At 35.5% G+C, this 16,108-nt stretch overlaps 1 protein-coding gene across 6 annotated transcripts in view; it reads right to left on the bottom strand.

Annotated features, from left to right (window-relative positions):
• LOC119637045 (serine/threonine-protein kinase N) overlaps positions 1 to 16,108 on the bottom strand; it is a 128,201-nt gene that overhangs the window by 35,045 nt on the left and 77,048 nt on the right. For 2 of the 6 annotated variants that reach the window (XM_038032841.1, XM_038032840.1), the window contains 2 exons: positions 9,177 to 9,498; positions 3,821 to 4,383 (listed from right to left, as the gene is read on the bottom strand). In XM_038032841.1, coding sequence (XP_037888769.1) covers positions 3,821 to 4,383; positions 9,177 to 9,498 — 885 coding nt within the window. Of the gene's footprint in view, positions 1 to 3,820; positions 4,384 to 9,176; positions 9,499 to 13,747; positions 14,265 to 16,108 lie in introns of those variants that run through there. The other 4 variants (XM_038032838.1, XM_038032839.1, XM_038032842.1 and 1 more) reach the window with 4 other exon arrangements.

The raw sequence follows: 16,108 nt of genomic DNA on the forward strand, positions 1-16,108 counted from the left end.
TATGCGGATAGAATTAGGGCGATCGAGGTCGCAGCCTAGTGGATTTGTGCGCAATCGGCAAATGCTGCGCCTCTACCAACTGAGTTCTATAGCAATGAGCAAAGTAAACACTACCGGAATGGGATGTGAACTGTGACCGGCGAAACTGTCTTGTGTCTTTGTGTGTTTTGTAATGAAATTCTTGAAGCGCAATAAGTTCCTCGTCAAAAGAAATGTAAATGCACTAAACTTAGAACGCATCAGTTCCAGTTTGGGAATCATTTTTCTATGAAAGGTATACCTTACATAGGAATATGATAAAATTTTCGATATTTTGAAGGTAAACATGAAAGTTAGAGTAGTATTTAATAGTCGGTTTTAATCTATTACTTGTTACGTAATACTTACTACATAACTTAAGCGGGGAATATACACCAAATAATTACTGCGCTTTATTATGCTAGTCGATGAGAGTATCTAAGGAGGCTTTGAAAAATATCTCAAAAGAAATATTTTCAAATTTTTCTTATTCAAAACAAATTAATGCAATAAAAGTGGTGGAAAAGTTTTTCCCAAAAGTTAATCAAACATATTAAATAAAAAAAATGAATTCCTTCTTCAATAACCCGGCGAGTTCGACACAACGTGCTGAGAATACATCGTCAGCTTGTAATACGAAATTATCAGGTAATTTCTGAATAAAATGTTAAGCTTTACCTGAACATATACACTCTATAAAATTCATTTACAGTCCTTGACGATGCTGACCACAATGCAAATGCATTGTTGGAGGATTTGTTACAAGACATCCCTGAAATCGCTATCACTTATCACGGTATCAAAGCGGAGAGCACAGAAAATTCTAAAAAGAATGTTGAAAACAATCTATCTGAACAGGAGCAGCTTGGCTTTCGGAGCGTTAGTTTCCCACCATCAGCTACAAATCGAGTTAAGAATGAAAAGATTTTTGCCACAACAGCTACGCAAACAGATATCCCTAAAGTCAAGGATGCGGTCATTCAAACAATTCAAACCAATCCTTATCCTAAACTCTCGTCCATAACGTTCGATTTGAATTGCAATCAATCGCGAGGATTTCGCGAACTTGGCCAACTATTGCTTGATCCTAGTTTGAGCCTTCCTATGAAGTATTATTGTTTGCAGAAAATATGTAAAACTCATTTTCTGGCACAACCTGATCTAAGAACAGCAACAAATTGTATTCCATATATGCCGCTTATTCCAACTCATGATTTTAGCAGCAATTTCCATAACTCAATCTTCCAAATAATGCAAAATATCTTCACTAATAATAATCAAGCGCAAATGCTCAGCCATTCAGGCGGCAATCGCTGCAGAGTAAGAACTGATACTAGACAGATTTATAGACGAAATTTCTATCGTGGACGACGCAAACGCTCGTAAGCATGCAATACACGGTAAGAACTGGCGTTTTGAGATCGACAGTAACGTAAATAAAAAATAGTAAATTCACTCGTTTCAGGAAACATTTGTCAAATCGTTTTCATGTCTTGAAGAGAAACTCTTAAACAGCGGACAGACCAGCAACGGGTCTGCTCTCCCTCGTTCATTCATTGTTCTGTTTTTTCTATAATTTTCAAAGTAATCATTTTATGAATGTGTTTAGTTATTTTATTAATTGGTTGATGTGTGTTTGGTGTGTTCTTACATTATCGTCAATAACGTATATTGCGAATCGCAACCGCAACATGAAATCAATTTTAATGAGAAACTTTTTATTACTATAAAATTCTTCATAATTTTAATTCACTTTTCAGAAAATCTGTTACTTATTGGAAATAATATAAACATTTTTTTTCGTTAAATCTGCCTTTGCTTTTTTTTTCGAACCTACCTCAGCAAGTGTATGTAAATTTGAGCAGAATAGAAATTCGACAATGATATAAAATTTGAGTTAGGTAAACGCGAAGAATACAGAAAATGGGAGGTTTCATCATTCGGCAGCAAACGATATTGACTAACTGGAGGATAAACGGAAAACCCCTAAATCTTATATCGTGATAATCCTAAGAAACTTTCCTATTTTTTTTTCGGATCTCCCTCATCAGGTGTATGTAAATTTGATCAAATTTTGGGTATAGAGATTCGACAGCGGTATCAAATTTCAGTTAGGTCAAGGCGAAGGATACAGATAATCGCAAGTTCACCGTTCGATAGCAAACGATATTGATTGTCCGGGGGATCCTTGAATCCTATGTAATGATAAGAAACTTTCCCATGTTTTCTCTTCTTTTTTAATCGTGGTCCACTAACTCTTCGTCCGAGGTGAATGCAGTTTTCACGGGATCGAGGATTCAAGAGCAAAGTAGAAAGTGAAATCAACCAAGTCATCTCACCTAACCAGTGAATGACAACAACCAGTAAGGGAGTGAAGAGGGTAAGTCAGCAAAAATAAGCAAAGATGCCTTAAAGTACTACGGGTATAATGCACTAATTACTTACTCTGAGCATAGAGTTCCCCATTTTTCATTGACAAATGCTTGTGTGCGGCCGTCCTCAACAGGTAAATACTTGAATTGAACAATGAATCTTTAGTATTTGTCTGATAGCCGTATCTATACAAGAAGTAGCACGTAACCGTCTGCACCAAACAGGAGTGTTAGTCCAGTGGTTGCACTGGCATGAATGACATTATTGCCATTCAATCGATTTTTGCAAATATTTATTTAATATTGCTAGCTACACAATGTTCTCCTACCAGCTGACGTTACGATTAAAATTATAATTTAATGTAAAAAACAACTTCATTATAAAGAAATATGTATCAATTGATCAGGCGTCAACACTAATGCATTGCATAACAAAACAATATTCATATAATTTAATATTTCTCAAAGTCCCCGGAAGTCTTAGGAAATGAAAAATGGGTCTAAAGTGTTCTAATGCACACTACACATAAGACCCGAAAGGAATTACACCGAAAACAATTGGTCCGGCACTGCGTGAATCTCGCAGAAAAGTACCGCCTTAGAACCCTAGACGAAAGATTAAATGAGACGCGATCCAACACTGCCGGAGCAGATATGTCATACTTGATTCACTTAGCCATAAACGCTATGCCCAACATTTCCCTTCGCATGGATTTACTAAATAATTTGTTAACTGTCGATGAGACTTGAGTTTATATGAAGTTCAGCTTCCGAATGACTGCGAGTCCGAATTAGCTCACTTTGGCACAAGTAGGTTATCTATGGCATTGTCATCCCAAAGCCGAGATCATGTAGAGAACGATTTATTATAGAGTTTTAGAAGCTTTTTATGAAGAAAGATGAAATGAGCTCAAGCGACGTTATTTCTTAAAGATAAATATAGTAAATGTAGGAGGTAAAGCTAAGTATATGTTCCATAACGACATCTTCTCAACATTATAAGTGGCGGACTATCCCTAACTTGTGACCTTTACTCAAACAACAACCGTAGATGCACACCTTTTCGAAGGCACTGCTAAATGTGCTGTCATGCTGTTATGCCTACTTACCATTAGCATGAGTCGCATATAATATTCCGGGAGAGTACAACAAAAAAACAGTAACCATCATTATTGCTGCTGAGGCTTTTAGGGCGTAATACTCGCTAAAGTTGCGCAATTCTGTAAAAGGCTAATGTTTACCATAGATCTCATCCACTCTCATACTGCAATGTCTTATCTTATTCTACTGGAGAGGCTGGATGTTCTATTCCACTCGATAGTAGCGATAGACTTTTTTTTGCATTTTTCCATTTAATCGTATCTCACAAGCCAAAAATATTTTCTCCAAATGTAAATTGTTTTTTTGTTTTATGGTTAAGTTACGCTTACCTCTTGTAACGCTTTCTTATCCGGTACTTTATTATTCTGTAAAATACGTATCACATTTTTAGCTCCGTCCACTACAGCTGCTTCGATGCGTAAACGATGCCTCAACTCTTCGATGCGTTCTTCCAATGATGTCTCCAAACGTTGCGGCATTAAGCCGCCAACACCTCCAACTCCGCTGCCACCATTCTCTTCGGCATTTGCGACAATCTGAGCTGCCAGCTTGTTTGCATGTTCCTTGTTCTGCTTGACTTTTAAGATGCGCAAACGTAAGAATTCAATTTTCGCTTTCGAATCGGTTAACATTTGTTGAGCTTCCGCCAACAGTTTCTTATCACGTCCATAATGACCGCTTTGCAATGATTGTATCATATTCTCAGCGCCATTCTTAACTTTCATCTCAATATTTAGTTGTTTTTCCAATGATAACATTAGCTTATCGTTGGCACTAAGCTGTTCGTGGCCGCCCGATATGAGACCATCACCGCTGCCCCCATTATTACGATCACTTGACTGTGAATTGCTCCCCAGGCTGCCTTGTGAGAGTGCATTCGGCAGGAGGATATCTGTAAAGGTGAACGAATACAAATACAAATTTTAATTAAATTTTTTTTACAAATTTAAAAAGCTTTTCTTTTATTTTCATTTATTATTTAAAAAACAATTAAGGCGACATAGAGACGATGTAGCAGATTCGTTCGGCATGAGCGTTTGAAAAGTCAATAAATGCTTTCGATATAAATCAAGCAGAAGTACGCCGCCTCCGCTCTCTGTATATTTCATATGTGGCTGTGAATTTCCTTGTCAATGCAGTTTCAATTATGGGGACATTGTCATCGAACGAAAGAAAGTGCGAACGAACAAACGAACATTCGCCCATGATATGTACGATATATATATATATATATGTCATTGTTCGTATGCTTAAGTGCTTTCAGATGCTCCCTTTATATGTTTAGTACTATTTCCGGTATAATAAACAGAAGCAATAACCAACATACACACTTTACACATGCACACACATGCATTTACATATACACGTTGGCAAACAATTTCTTTGACATGTTTTCCCATTTCTATAATGCTATGGTGATGTTATGATGCAATTCTAAATGAATTGTTGAAGCTGTGAACAATAACAAATGTATACATGGAGTGTGTATATATATTCACACGATGCTTGCACGCTCACACGCAAAAGCATATGATGAAAAACGATAAAAAAAAAAAAGACAATCGACACAATTGCATTCGCCTTAAGACGAATCTTGTAACTCCCAGCACTATATACGAAAAAATAAAGGGTTTTTAGTAACGGTGGTCGCCTTATTTGGTCGATCGCAACTTTCTCGTTTCGACCTTTTAAGTGGCCCTAAAAGACATCTGCAACAAATTTTAGTTCAAAAATTCTTTTGAGTCGTAAGCTGGGAATCTTTTTTCTAGAACGGGATGTAGGGTCCTATTAAGGTCTGTTAACTCCGCGAGCAAATCAATTATTCGATCGAAACTTTTTGTACTCAGCCTTTTAAATACATGTGCCACGTCTTAGGTCAAAATTTCATGTGGGTCCCAAGTTAAGAATCTTTTTTCTAAAACGTGATGTAGCGTCCCATTGAGGTGAGTATGTCGAACATTCGATCAAAACTACTAATACTTACCCTTTACATGGCCCTATAAAGTAGTTACTCTAAGTTTAAGTTAAAAATTTCTCGTATATTAAAAGTCGAGGCCTGCCAATTGGATGAGGATGTCCAATATTCGATCCAAACAGTTTACAATCACCCTTTTAGTGGCCGTAAGAAATAGTTGTGGCAGGTTTTAGTTCAAAATTTCTAATAGGTCGTAAGAACTTTGCCACGAGCGAATCACTTCGAGTGTCTTCTTGAAATCATGTTAACAATGTGGCCCTATGCCAGTTATTTGATTAAAACAGTTTACACTGATCTGGTCTTAGAAACTAGAATTTGGTTCCCATTACGGTGTCCTATGCCACTTTGAAACATCTTCACTAGCGTTAAGGGTTTTTTGCTTAATGTGGGATGATGACAGACTAATTCATTCTCGAAATTTCATAAAAGTCTGACATGGTCCGGATAAATATTTACTTTAGGTTTTAGATAAATATATTCTACAGATTGTATATTATGCGCGTTCTTGTACGCATTCTTTCCCAGGAATTAAATCCATTAATAAACTTTCTCTGCGACCACCAAATAAGTGCACTGGGCTTAGTCTCAATTTGAACTTCTACGCAGCCTCCAATATTAGAAGATATGGAGACAGAGATATGAACAGGGCTAAGTCGGCCCACCGTGATTAGCTAATCAGAAGTCCTCACATGTACTTTGTGACAAACGGAAAAACAAACAGTATACCCTCAAACTTGGATAGTAAGCATAACAACTTGCCGTCGCAACTTTATTTACAACAAAAATAATAACTGCAGCTGTTGGTGCTCACCAAAAACTAAAACACATACCATACCATATCTCTCACGCAATTTTTATTCGTATAGCCAATAACCCACATATCAATGCATTGTTTATGTTGTATTCGTTTTTTTAACACTTTCGCGTCTTTACCATATAGAGTTTAAATTAGGGATAATCAACAGGTTGATCGCAGTCGACAGGAGTCGATTGCATTTCAACACCGAATCGCAACAAAACTATAAAACTTGAAGTGGAATGCAATCTGTTTCTTTTCTAAACTTATTTTACAATTGAAGCTTACATCTTTGGTAAAAAATATACTCGAAATATTCTTGATTGCATCACTGATTCGAATCAATTTTTAATTACTTACAGAAAGAATTGAATTACTGTCAACTGTCTGCGCTCTTACAAGGTAAGACGAACATGCAATTGCGATAGATACATCCCCTAGGGGGAATAGATGAGTAAAGGGTGAATCAGTAGTATACGACTTTTAGATGTTTCGCTACTTTTCTGCTTCGAATCTCGGTTAATGCGACTTACATGTTTCCACAAGAGATGGCAGACGGAAGGACGTGCGTTTGGCCGTCTGAGCCCAGAATTCTATTTTAATCAGATATATATATAATTCGCGGATTTGTCTTAGCCAATATGCCGCAACACATTTTGAAAAATATTCTTGATAAGTGTCTGCTATGTCTGTCCAATCTTTTAAGTAAGAGCGTAGCTTTTGTTCTCTGCATAAAATATACTGACTAGCATAGGCTACTTTCTCTCAAGTAAAAATAAAGCAAACAATTGTTTCATAATTACATCTTTAACGCTTTTTATTGACATCAATCAACTGTCACTCATTCAGCAACTTGAGCAAATTGTAACACTTGACTGAAATTCCAGTAATTCAAGTAGTATAAGAAAAAAAAAAAAATTCCTATTTGGAATGAAGTATCTGCCCATAATCATCTGAAAACAAAACAAACTAAAAATGAAGAGAATATTTTGTTTTTTAGTTAATTCGGACCGAGTCTTTCATTACGCACGACTAGTTTGTGTTTTATCGTTACGAAGAATTATAAAATTTGGTAGAACTTCGAGAACCGTATAAGCGTGTGTTCTCGATAATTCCGGGTGCGCTCTTGGACCAATTTAAATCACGTCCGAAGACAATGATAGGAAAATTTAGATGGCAAAATGGTAACTGTGGACCAATTGTTCACCTTTACCGCTCTTTGGGTTGACAGGAGTAGAAGCAGGAGACCTGACACTAAACCAATTTCCTCGAAAGCAACTCCAAAATGCAACTGTTAGATTGATAGGGGAACCTAATACATATATATACGCTCTCACGCTCCCACGCGCACAGAGCATGCCCGTTTGATGGAGGAACGCTAGCTGCCCGCTAGTCACCCAATAGCTGAAATCTGCAATCGATATCGAATGGACGCGATCCTTCTGCCTGCAACCGCGCTTGACAGGCACAATAATTTAAACGAAGTTCATATCGCACATTGATTTAAAACTTGCCGCAAACGTTTACGAAGACAATTTCAAATTTCGGTCAGAAATGACATAAACCAATTACGAACTTGCTAATATGCGAGAAACCTCCAATATATATACTAAACTTCCAAACTAGATATAAGACTTGGCACGAATATTTCCTAAAATTATATAACGACATTAAGTGTCACTCAATCAATTAATGCGCCCACGCCCACAACATCAACAAAATACATAAGAATTTTTATACGCTGCACACTAAAGTTGTGCCAGATCATAACAAGTTCCTTCGAATGAATGAATGCAGCAGTGTGAAGAAGCTAAGATAGGCTCTACTTTTTTATTACATCAATGGATGCAAAACTCTCTCCTGAATCAAGTTAGTATCCATACATCTGCATACTGTTACTTTCAAACTACAGGTGAGCAAATTTCGAGATATTTTGAAGAAGTTGAGCCACGCATGAATCCTATTGAAGTTGGACAGATCCGATTACATTTAAGCTCTAATCTAATACACAGCACTATTTTGGAGGGACGCTATATTCAAAAAACCTGCGATTATTAAGATTTCGCCACAAAATTCGGTGACCAGTAGCGTTATTGCTTACTATTAAGTGGATGCATAAAAATTTGCATGTCATGGGATCGGCCTTCCCAGCTTTATATGGTTTAGTATTTATTATTTTTGATGATAACTGTGGCAACAGTGGATTACATAGATCTATACTAGAGTCCCTCTCCGTATAAGGATCCTCTCTAGAAGGCAATTCCGATATAAGAACAAACTGTAATTTGAGATATTTTGTGAGGGGAACGAAGAGAACAATTGTATTACGCGAAACGGTACAGGGGGTTTAATCGTGGGCCAGGGCTGATTTTAATCCATTAATTTGATATATAAAAGGGGAAAGCTAAGATATATCAGTGAATGGTATGTTTTCATTCCAGGCGTCTGGAAGACACTCATTACGATCTTCCATTCGTAAAAACATATATGCCCCGCCACGCACGTATATTTGCTATGCGTTTCATGCCTCTTTCATAACTTATACGACCTCCTCCTATGAGAACTCCTTGGCCAGATAAACAAACAAATACGATTTAATCAGATTCTCACTGATCCTCTGTCAAAAAGGTGTAACGGACGGAGTAATAGAAACTTGAATTTATCTCCTTTTCCTTACGCTCTGATAGCGGGTACATATCGCTCTTATTTCGTTATTTCTGAAAATGATAACCAGTTTACAATTGAACGACCAAATTTTTGTCTCAAGTTATAACTAATTTTCTTCTTTTTTTTGTTTTGTACTTCACTGTATTATGTTTTATTGCAAGTTGTAGTGTGTGAAAATTTTTTTTTACTTTTATATAAATACATGTTATTTTTTGTTGTTTTTTTTTTTTTTGTTTTTGTCACCTACCTCTGCCATTATTAGTCACCGCCGTATTCCCCTGTGTTAAGAGTATTTGTGATTCGAGCTCTTGCAATTCAGATTTTAATTCCGCAATTTTACTGTTACTCTTCTTCACAATGGTGGCAACATCGTTCAATGAACGACGATCTTTGGCAACTTCACGCAATTTTTCAGCGCCTTCCTTTATCTTCAATTCTTTACGTATTTCACGTCGTATCGCCTCCTTAATCTCTTCGAGACGATCTGGTAAAGCACTTTCCGGTAAATTATCCGTGAAACCATATTTGTGGCTTAACTCATATAACACAGGATGTTTTATATAATCGCCCTAAAAAGAAAATATGCATTTATTTTCGTTATATAATAAACAAGTCACTTATTTAAAAGAATTCAAGCTAATAGAACTCTACTAGTTACATAACATTTTTTAGATATATTTAAGCATAAAATTTAGATATATAAATAAATGGAGGGATAAAATTCCTAATATCATCTATAAGTTATAATACTATGATGTGTGTATCTGCTTGTTAGAAAACGAAATGACAAAAGTTTGAGATGTGGATCGTAAGACTCCTTGCTGTACATAGTTAGTACAGTTGGTAACTCTAATTGTTGCTTAAAGCAATTCCAACCTTACAAACCAATCGTATTATCCATCCATCCTTATTGTTAATTCTCTTTTGCTTTTTCATTTCATCTATGTAAGACATACAGTGTGATAAATGAATTCTTGAGGAACTTAGTACTCGGTAGATTTCAATGTAAAATACATGAAATAAAAACCGGTTAAGAGAAGAAAAAGGTAAACGAGGACTTTGTTGCGCATCTCACATAACATATCATTTGTTTCCTGTTGTATTAAACTATATGAACAATGCGTACAATGTGGAAACGATCCATGCCCCTAGCGCGCCAGCTTGAAAGCTCTTATCATGCCCGCCTTATTCTTTGGTTGGGAGCACAATATTGTACCTAGCGTTATCACGTATTCACCAAACACCTAGTGTCGCCTATCGGAGATGGCCGCGTATTAATATATCATAAAATATTTCGCTCGACTCGTTACAAAGCTTGCATGAATCAGTAAACTTGCTTAATTATCTTCCTCAAATGATAAAAATATTAGTCTGTCCAGATTTTTGTTCTCCCAAAATTGTTCGTAATTTCTCTACAATTAAAAATACGTAGATAAATTTTTTCCGTAGGTGCTTCTACATGAACAACGGGAAACAAGTTTCCCATTAAAAGACGGAGAAGAGGTATCAATATAAGGAAAGCTAATGGGAAGTGAACGAAATAAAGAAAGTCCAACAAAAAAGAGGCGAAAAGAACGGCACCTGTACCAAAATTTTAATAAAGTGTCTTTCGTTACATGAAAAATCGGTTTTCTCCAGATTCTGAAGCTCAACTAAACAAAACAAAAAAAATCATCCGTCAGCCAACCAATGCCAGTTCGTGAACTTAAATGAAGGCGCTTGGTCATTTTTCAGAATGTGGCCTATATATATCGCTCCAATTCCATTTATCTTTACACATCGTCCTAAAATATATTGAAACTATGCCACCAACAAATATTTCTGGGCGTAGCAAATTCTCGTTACGCTCAGCCACCATTCTCTGACAATTGCACTCTTAAATTAGACTCATGTCCATTCCACTTTTTTGTTTCCCAAATTTCACTGTCAAGGACGTTATCTATTCAATTTCGTTCAATACTTGACGTACATTTACCCTGAAAGCCGTACTATTTTCTTAAATACACAAAGCAACAGTGAGATTATAATCAAAATATTGGGACACAATTTGAAATAAATTCCGTACCGTCTTCCGTCTCTTCGCTTAGCTTAACATCATCCAGAGCCCCTTTTATTGTCATCGAAATCGAGCAAGGAATGAAGAATTTAAAGATGTCGCTAGAACAAGTGCTGTTCTTACTATCGAATGAAAAATCTTTCGATCGTAAACTTGCTGTCTAGTAACATATTCAAATTACGATCGAGATTATCGCAAAAACCATAGTCAAATAGATTAGTTCAAATTAGATTAGACTATAATTTTTTTTTAAGAATACGTTGCGAAATTGTACGTTCTTTCTAATCTTCTTTATGCAAGTTGTTTCTAGTGGAGCACTACCTATTTTCTTCCTATAAATACAACGAAAGCTTCAATAATGTTTGCAGTTTAGGCAAATTGATCAAAATTCTTTTTTAGTCAAGGCAGTATTCCTGGCGTCAAACTAAATTTTCGCGAAGCACACGAATAAGTGAACATGCGCCTGTCAGTAATTTCGAATCATCATGTAGATTTTTCGTAGTGGCTCTTTACTAACAATATGACAACAAAAGCGGACGCAGTAGAGATAATGATAGGTGTTTGCATGTATTTTGATCGGTTACATCTGTTGGTGACAATCATAAAAGTACACAAATCGATTAAATTGAATGATTTTGACATCTTTCTCTATAGAAAGTAATAGTTTTCCTTTAAGTATTACACAGATGCTGGTCATGGAAGGCTCAAAACTGCATTTTCAACGTTCATTACTTTTGCTGTTTGACTTGAAGATATTTGCTGCGGTAGCTTAAGAAACACTTTTAGATGCTTCTCTATCATATCCCAATCGTTTCAATTGATTAAAAGTGACTAGTTTGATGTCAATGACAAAGAACGGCCTGGAGATGAAAAAAATTTCGAAGACAATGAATTGCCGGACGAAAATTGAGACGAAAACACTACTTAAACTCTGAAACAGCTTTCGAACAATCGACGACTGCTTTTAGACCTTTACATGCGATGGGAAATATCCAAAAGGAGGGAAAATTACTAGCACACAAAGTAACTGAAAAAAACCATTTGAAACCCTGTCAACATTGTATGCCAGGCTTTGGCCTAATGTGACTGGCAATGTAAAGTGGATCCGCTATGCCATTCCTAAACGCAAAAAGTCACAATTACGATATCGCCATATTGGCAGAAAAAAGGGGAAAAAGTTGTAGAAAATGATGGAAAATATTTCATTTATATAATATAAAAATATATTACACCAACCTTTCTCACTAAATGCTTTTTCCAAGTGAAAAAATGATCAAAACATATGCAAGAATTGCTACAACACATTTTAAGAAAGCTAGCATGTATCCACGCAAACTGTTTTTTTTTAGCATACTTTTAGGATAAACTTTTGGGATAAGAATTGTTTTTAACAAGATGATGGGGCAAAACGCAATATAACTCCATTCCGTAAAAAATCAAATAATTGAAAGTAAAAAATTCGACGGATGTTCTCCTCCGTCGTTAGTTGGTACCCTTGTTGTGTTCTTGAACAATTCTGATTCTTTTATGCAAACTTGTCCTATTTAAAGCAAAATTCTGCTAAATCATTTAAAATTATGTAAAATATGATGACAACAACTGACTGACTGAGTCATAAATGCATAGCCAAAGTTTAAGCGACTTAAGCGACATAACATATTTTAAAAAATTAATCATTCAGTTCACAACAAGTTTTTTTTTTTTTTTTTTAACAATAATGTTAAATCGTTTGAAAAAATATATATTGTTGGCCAAGAGAATTTACCCAGCAAATGAAGAATTTCAATATTAAAACAGACTATAAAAACATTTCAAAAATGTACAACATTAACTATTAAAACAAGGTTAAGAAACGCAATAGCAATAATAAAATTAATAATTACGATAACAAACACACACAAATACTACAACAACAAAATACCGATATAATTGAATTAATTTTCATGGTCAAGTCAAGGGGAAACCAACCATGATAATGATGATGATGATAGATAGATTAAACAAAACATATAAACAAACATGAAACAACTGTATTCTGTGTGTGTGTGTGTGTTTGTGTGTGTTGGATGGAAATTCTTGACATGAAAATAAAAGAAGACGACATAAAGTATTTGAAGAAGTATGAGTGAGAAATGCCGCGTAAAACAAGTGGAAAATCATCTATTTTGTTAAGTGATGGATTGTTGATCAAGTTGGCCGTAAAGCAGCGTGCGGTTTGGTAGCCATTTAGTGTCTTCAAGTAAATTACCGTTATTATTATATGCAAGAATTTTCTACAAAAAAAAATTCCAGAGATTATGACATACATATACACACGCACACTTACATATATGTATATATATATATATATATATATATATATATATATATATATGTACATATACACATATCCAAATAGCATAACAATTACAATATTAAATTATTTGAGTAGAGGTGAAGTGATGAATGATGCATGAGCGAACACACACTAATCTATATATATACATGTATTTATATATGTGCGCTGTCTATGTATGCGTGAACAATAATTACAACACAAATTATGATTAGCTCTTAAACAAAAAAAAAAAAAAAAAAAAAAAAAGAAGGAACAACAAATACAACAAAATTACACAGATGTGGTTATAACCGTAAATTGCTCATGTTATTGTTGTTGTAATTTTTTTTTTTTTAATTAAACGCCTAAAATGATTATTATGTGTAATTACATCGCGTATAACAGTATCAGTCAGACGCTTACAACATATGGCGGCAACAATTACCTCAATTTCGGTATTATAGAATACCGATGAAGCGTGTGTACTAACAGTAACGCAAACTGTACCACGTCTTACTGATTTTAAGGAACCTTTCGAAACTTTGCGTACTCGTATTGCTTTCAATGAACGAGTACGTTGCAGTTCCATATCGGGCGCTGAGTTGTGACGACGTTGTTTTATAATTCGTCCAGTTACGTCGTAGGGCAAGGATGACGCTCGCTCTTCTTTAACGATCGCGTTAGGGGTAGCTGGGCTCGCGGGTATTGTGCTAGTGGTCGCAAATGCATTAAATTGAGATTTTAAGCGCACAAAGAAGTTATGCATAACTACTTTTTTCTTTTAAAGTTTTCTTTTTCACATCATCAACTTCACTGTTAATTGTAAAGTTAATTGTTGTTGTTTTTCGTTACCCACCACCTATCAAATAAGCTTTGAAAAAAGGTTCATTCGTAATTAAATATTATATGAGTTGTTGTTGACTTTTCAGAAGTAAGGAATTCAATAAAGGATCGAATTGGACTATTTTTAATTAAACCTATCTTTCGTTAATACTCGTAAGACATATTAAAGTTTATGCGGTTGCCCGTAAACGGTTTTCTTTAACCTCCTCTAGATATTAATTCTGCGTAATAGGATGCAGACTATAAAGATTTTAAGATTTAATTCCTGGCAGGCGCATCCCGAGAAACTTATCGCACTGACAACTAGTCCGCAAGGCGTTATCTCTCTACCTTACGAATGTAAGGATAAATTTACTACATTTTGCTTGTCTAACAATAAACAAGCAAAATATTCCTGCTTTGAAGTGAATCTTGGACGCCAGATCGTTACATAAAGAGTCATCGAAAGTTGTTCGTACTTTGGTCGGCAACTTTTCAGCCAATCCTCATAGCTTTTGGCCTATTGGCCTGTCCTGCCCATTTTCTTCTTAGAATCGTTCTTTATTCAATAATATATGTAGTTTTCATGTTGTTTCTGAAGCATGCGTCTGTCATATATCCATTCACTCTCATTAACCGGCCTAATTGTAAATTATTCAGCTTTTATGTAATAAGTGAGCGACTGCCTTAGTTTACGATCTAAAAGTAATTTTGTTTGCCCGGTCAAGCTAAACAAGTAGAATGTATCTTGTGGGATCCCATTAATTAGCGTACCTCGCGTAGGATAAGGTAACTAACTATTTCCAATAGCCTGCATCAGTTAGTTGCTCACTGTAGAGTGAATAAATTGAAGTTGGATGAAGCACATTTAGCACGAATTCCAGAGCGGAAGCCATTTTGGCTACATTGGTTGTTTCTGGGAAATTATGCGACACTGTGGGAATTTCAGTTTCGAAAAAAAATTGTCGATCCGGACAATAGTAATATTTCGCGCCCCATGTTGGGTAGTAACCCACTTGATGCTCGGCATCAACTATTCGACTGCTGAGGAACACAAAAATTTTCAAATTCAAATATTAGGTTGTTCGAAAAGTCATGGATTTAATGGCATCTTTTCACAGCCAAGTTAGCAATACTTGTCTCGAAAAAGTTTTATTTGATTCTGCGCAAAAGCTTCCCTCTGCTGCCATATTAAGTATGGAAAATGCAATTGTCGACTTACTTACTAGTTCTTCGACTAGTGGAAAGGTCAAAATGACGTTCAAGCCAGAAAAAAATCATTGGACGCATATGGAGGCGATGAAAGGACAGAACGCCAGTGCCAAGACTGGTTTGCAAAAAGTCGTTTTTCCTTTTTTCCGCCACCGTTCTAGAGGGCCAGTATCAGTTGATAAAAACAAAATGAGATCACTGAGAGTTTACGTCTGTTAAGCACAGTATATGTAAAACCGAAATTTTCTTTCAAACCAATCAATATATCATTTAAAATATCACAGAGCTTTTCAATCAACCCATTACGCACCATCTCATAGTGCATTTATATATAAATATATTTGTCCATGGGAAATATATATATTTCAGAGGTCCCTACCTATGGCTTATAGGTACTTATTATCATGGAAATGGCAATTCCTAAGGTTACCAAGAAATATTTAAAGTTTTCTTAAAATTTGGGATGAAAATGATTTTCAATAATAAGATCTCGCAAAAGCCTGCAAACTAAGTCTCTAAAAATTTCTTACTTTTCTCCTTCGCCGAGGATTTAAGACCTTAGAAAAAGAGTTGGCTTAATCAGAGATACAAATCCGAAACACCATAAAGGAGGGAGTAAAATTCTTAAGCGTTTTTCTACTTTCACAATTTATCACAAGCGTTGCTTTAACAAAGTGACTTTCCGAAGTGACTTTATTGAATTTCCCTTCATCTGAGATGACTAACATTCGAAATGAATTTGCATATTTTTGTTTTATGGAACAATCAAAAT

Source organism: Glossina fuscipes, unplaced genomic scaffold, assembly GCF_014805625.2.
Source record: "Glossina fuscipes isolate IAEA_lab_2018 unplaced genomic scaffold, Yale_Gfus_2 42, whole genome shotgun sequence".
In the NCBI taxonomy this organism is placed as follows: Eukaryota; Metazoa; Arthropoda; class Insecta; order Diptera; family Glossinidae; genus Glossina; species Glossina fuscipes.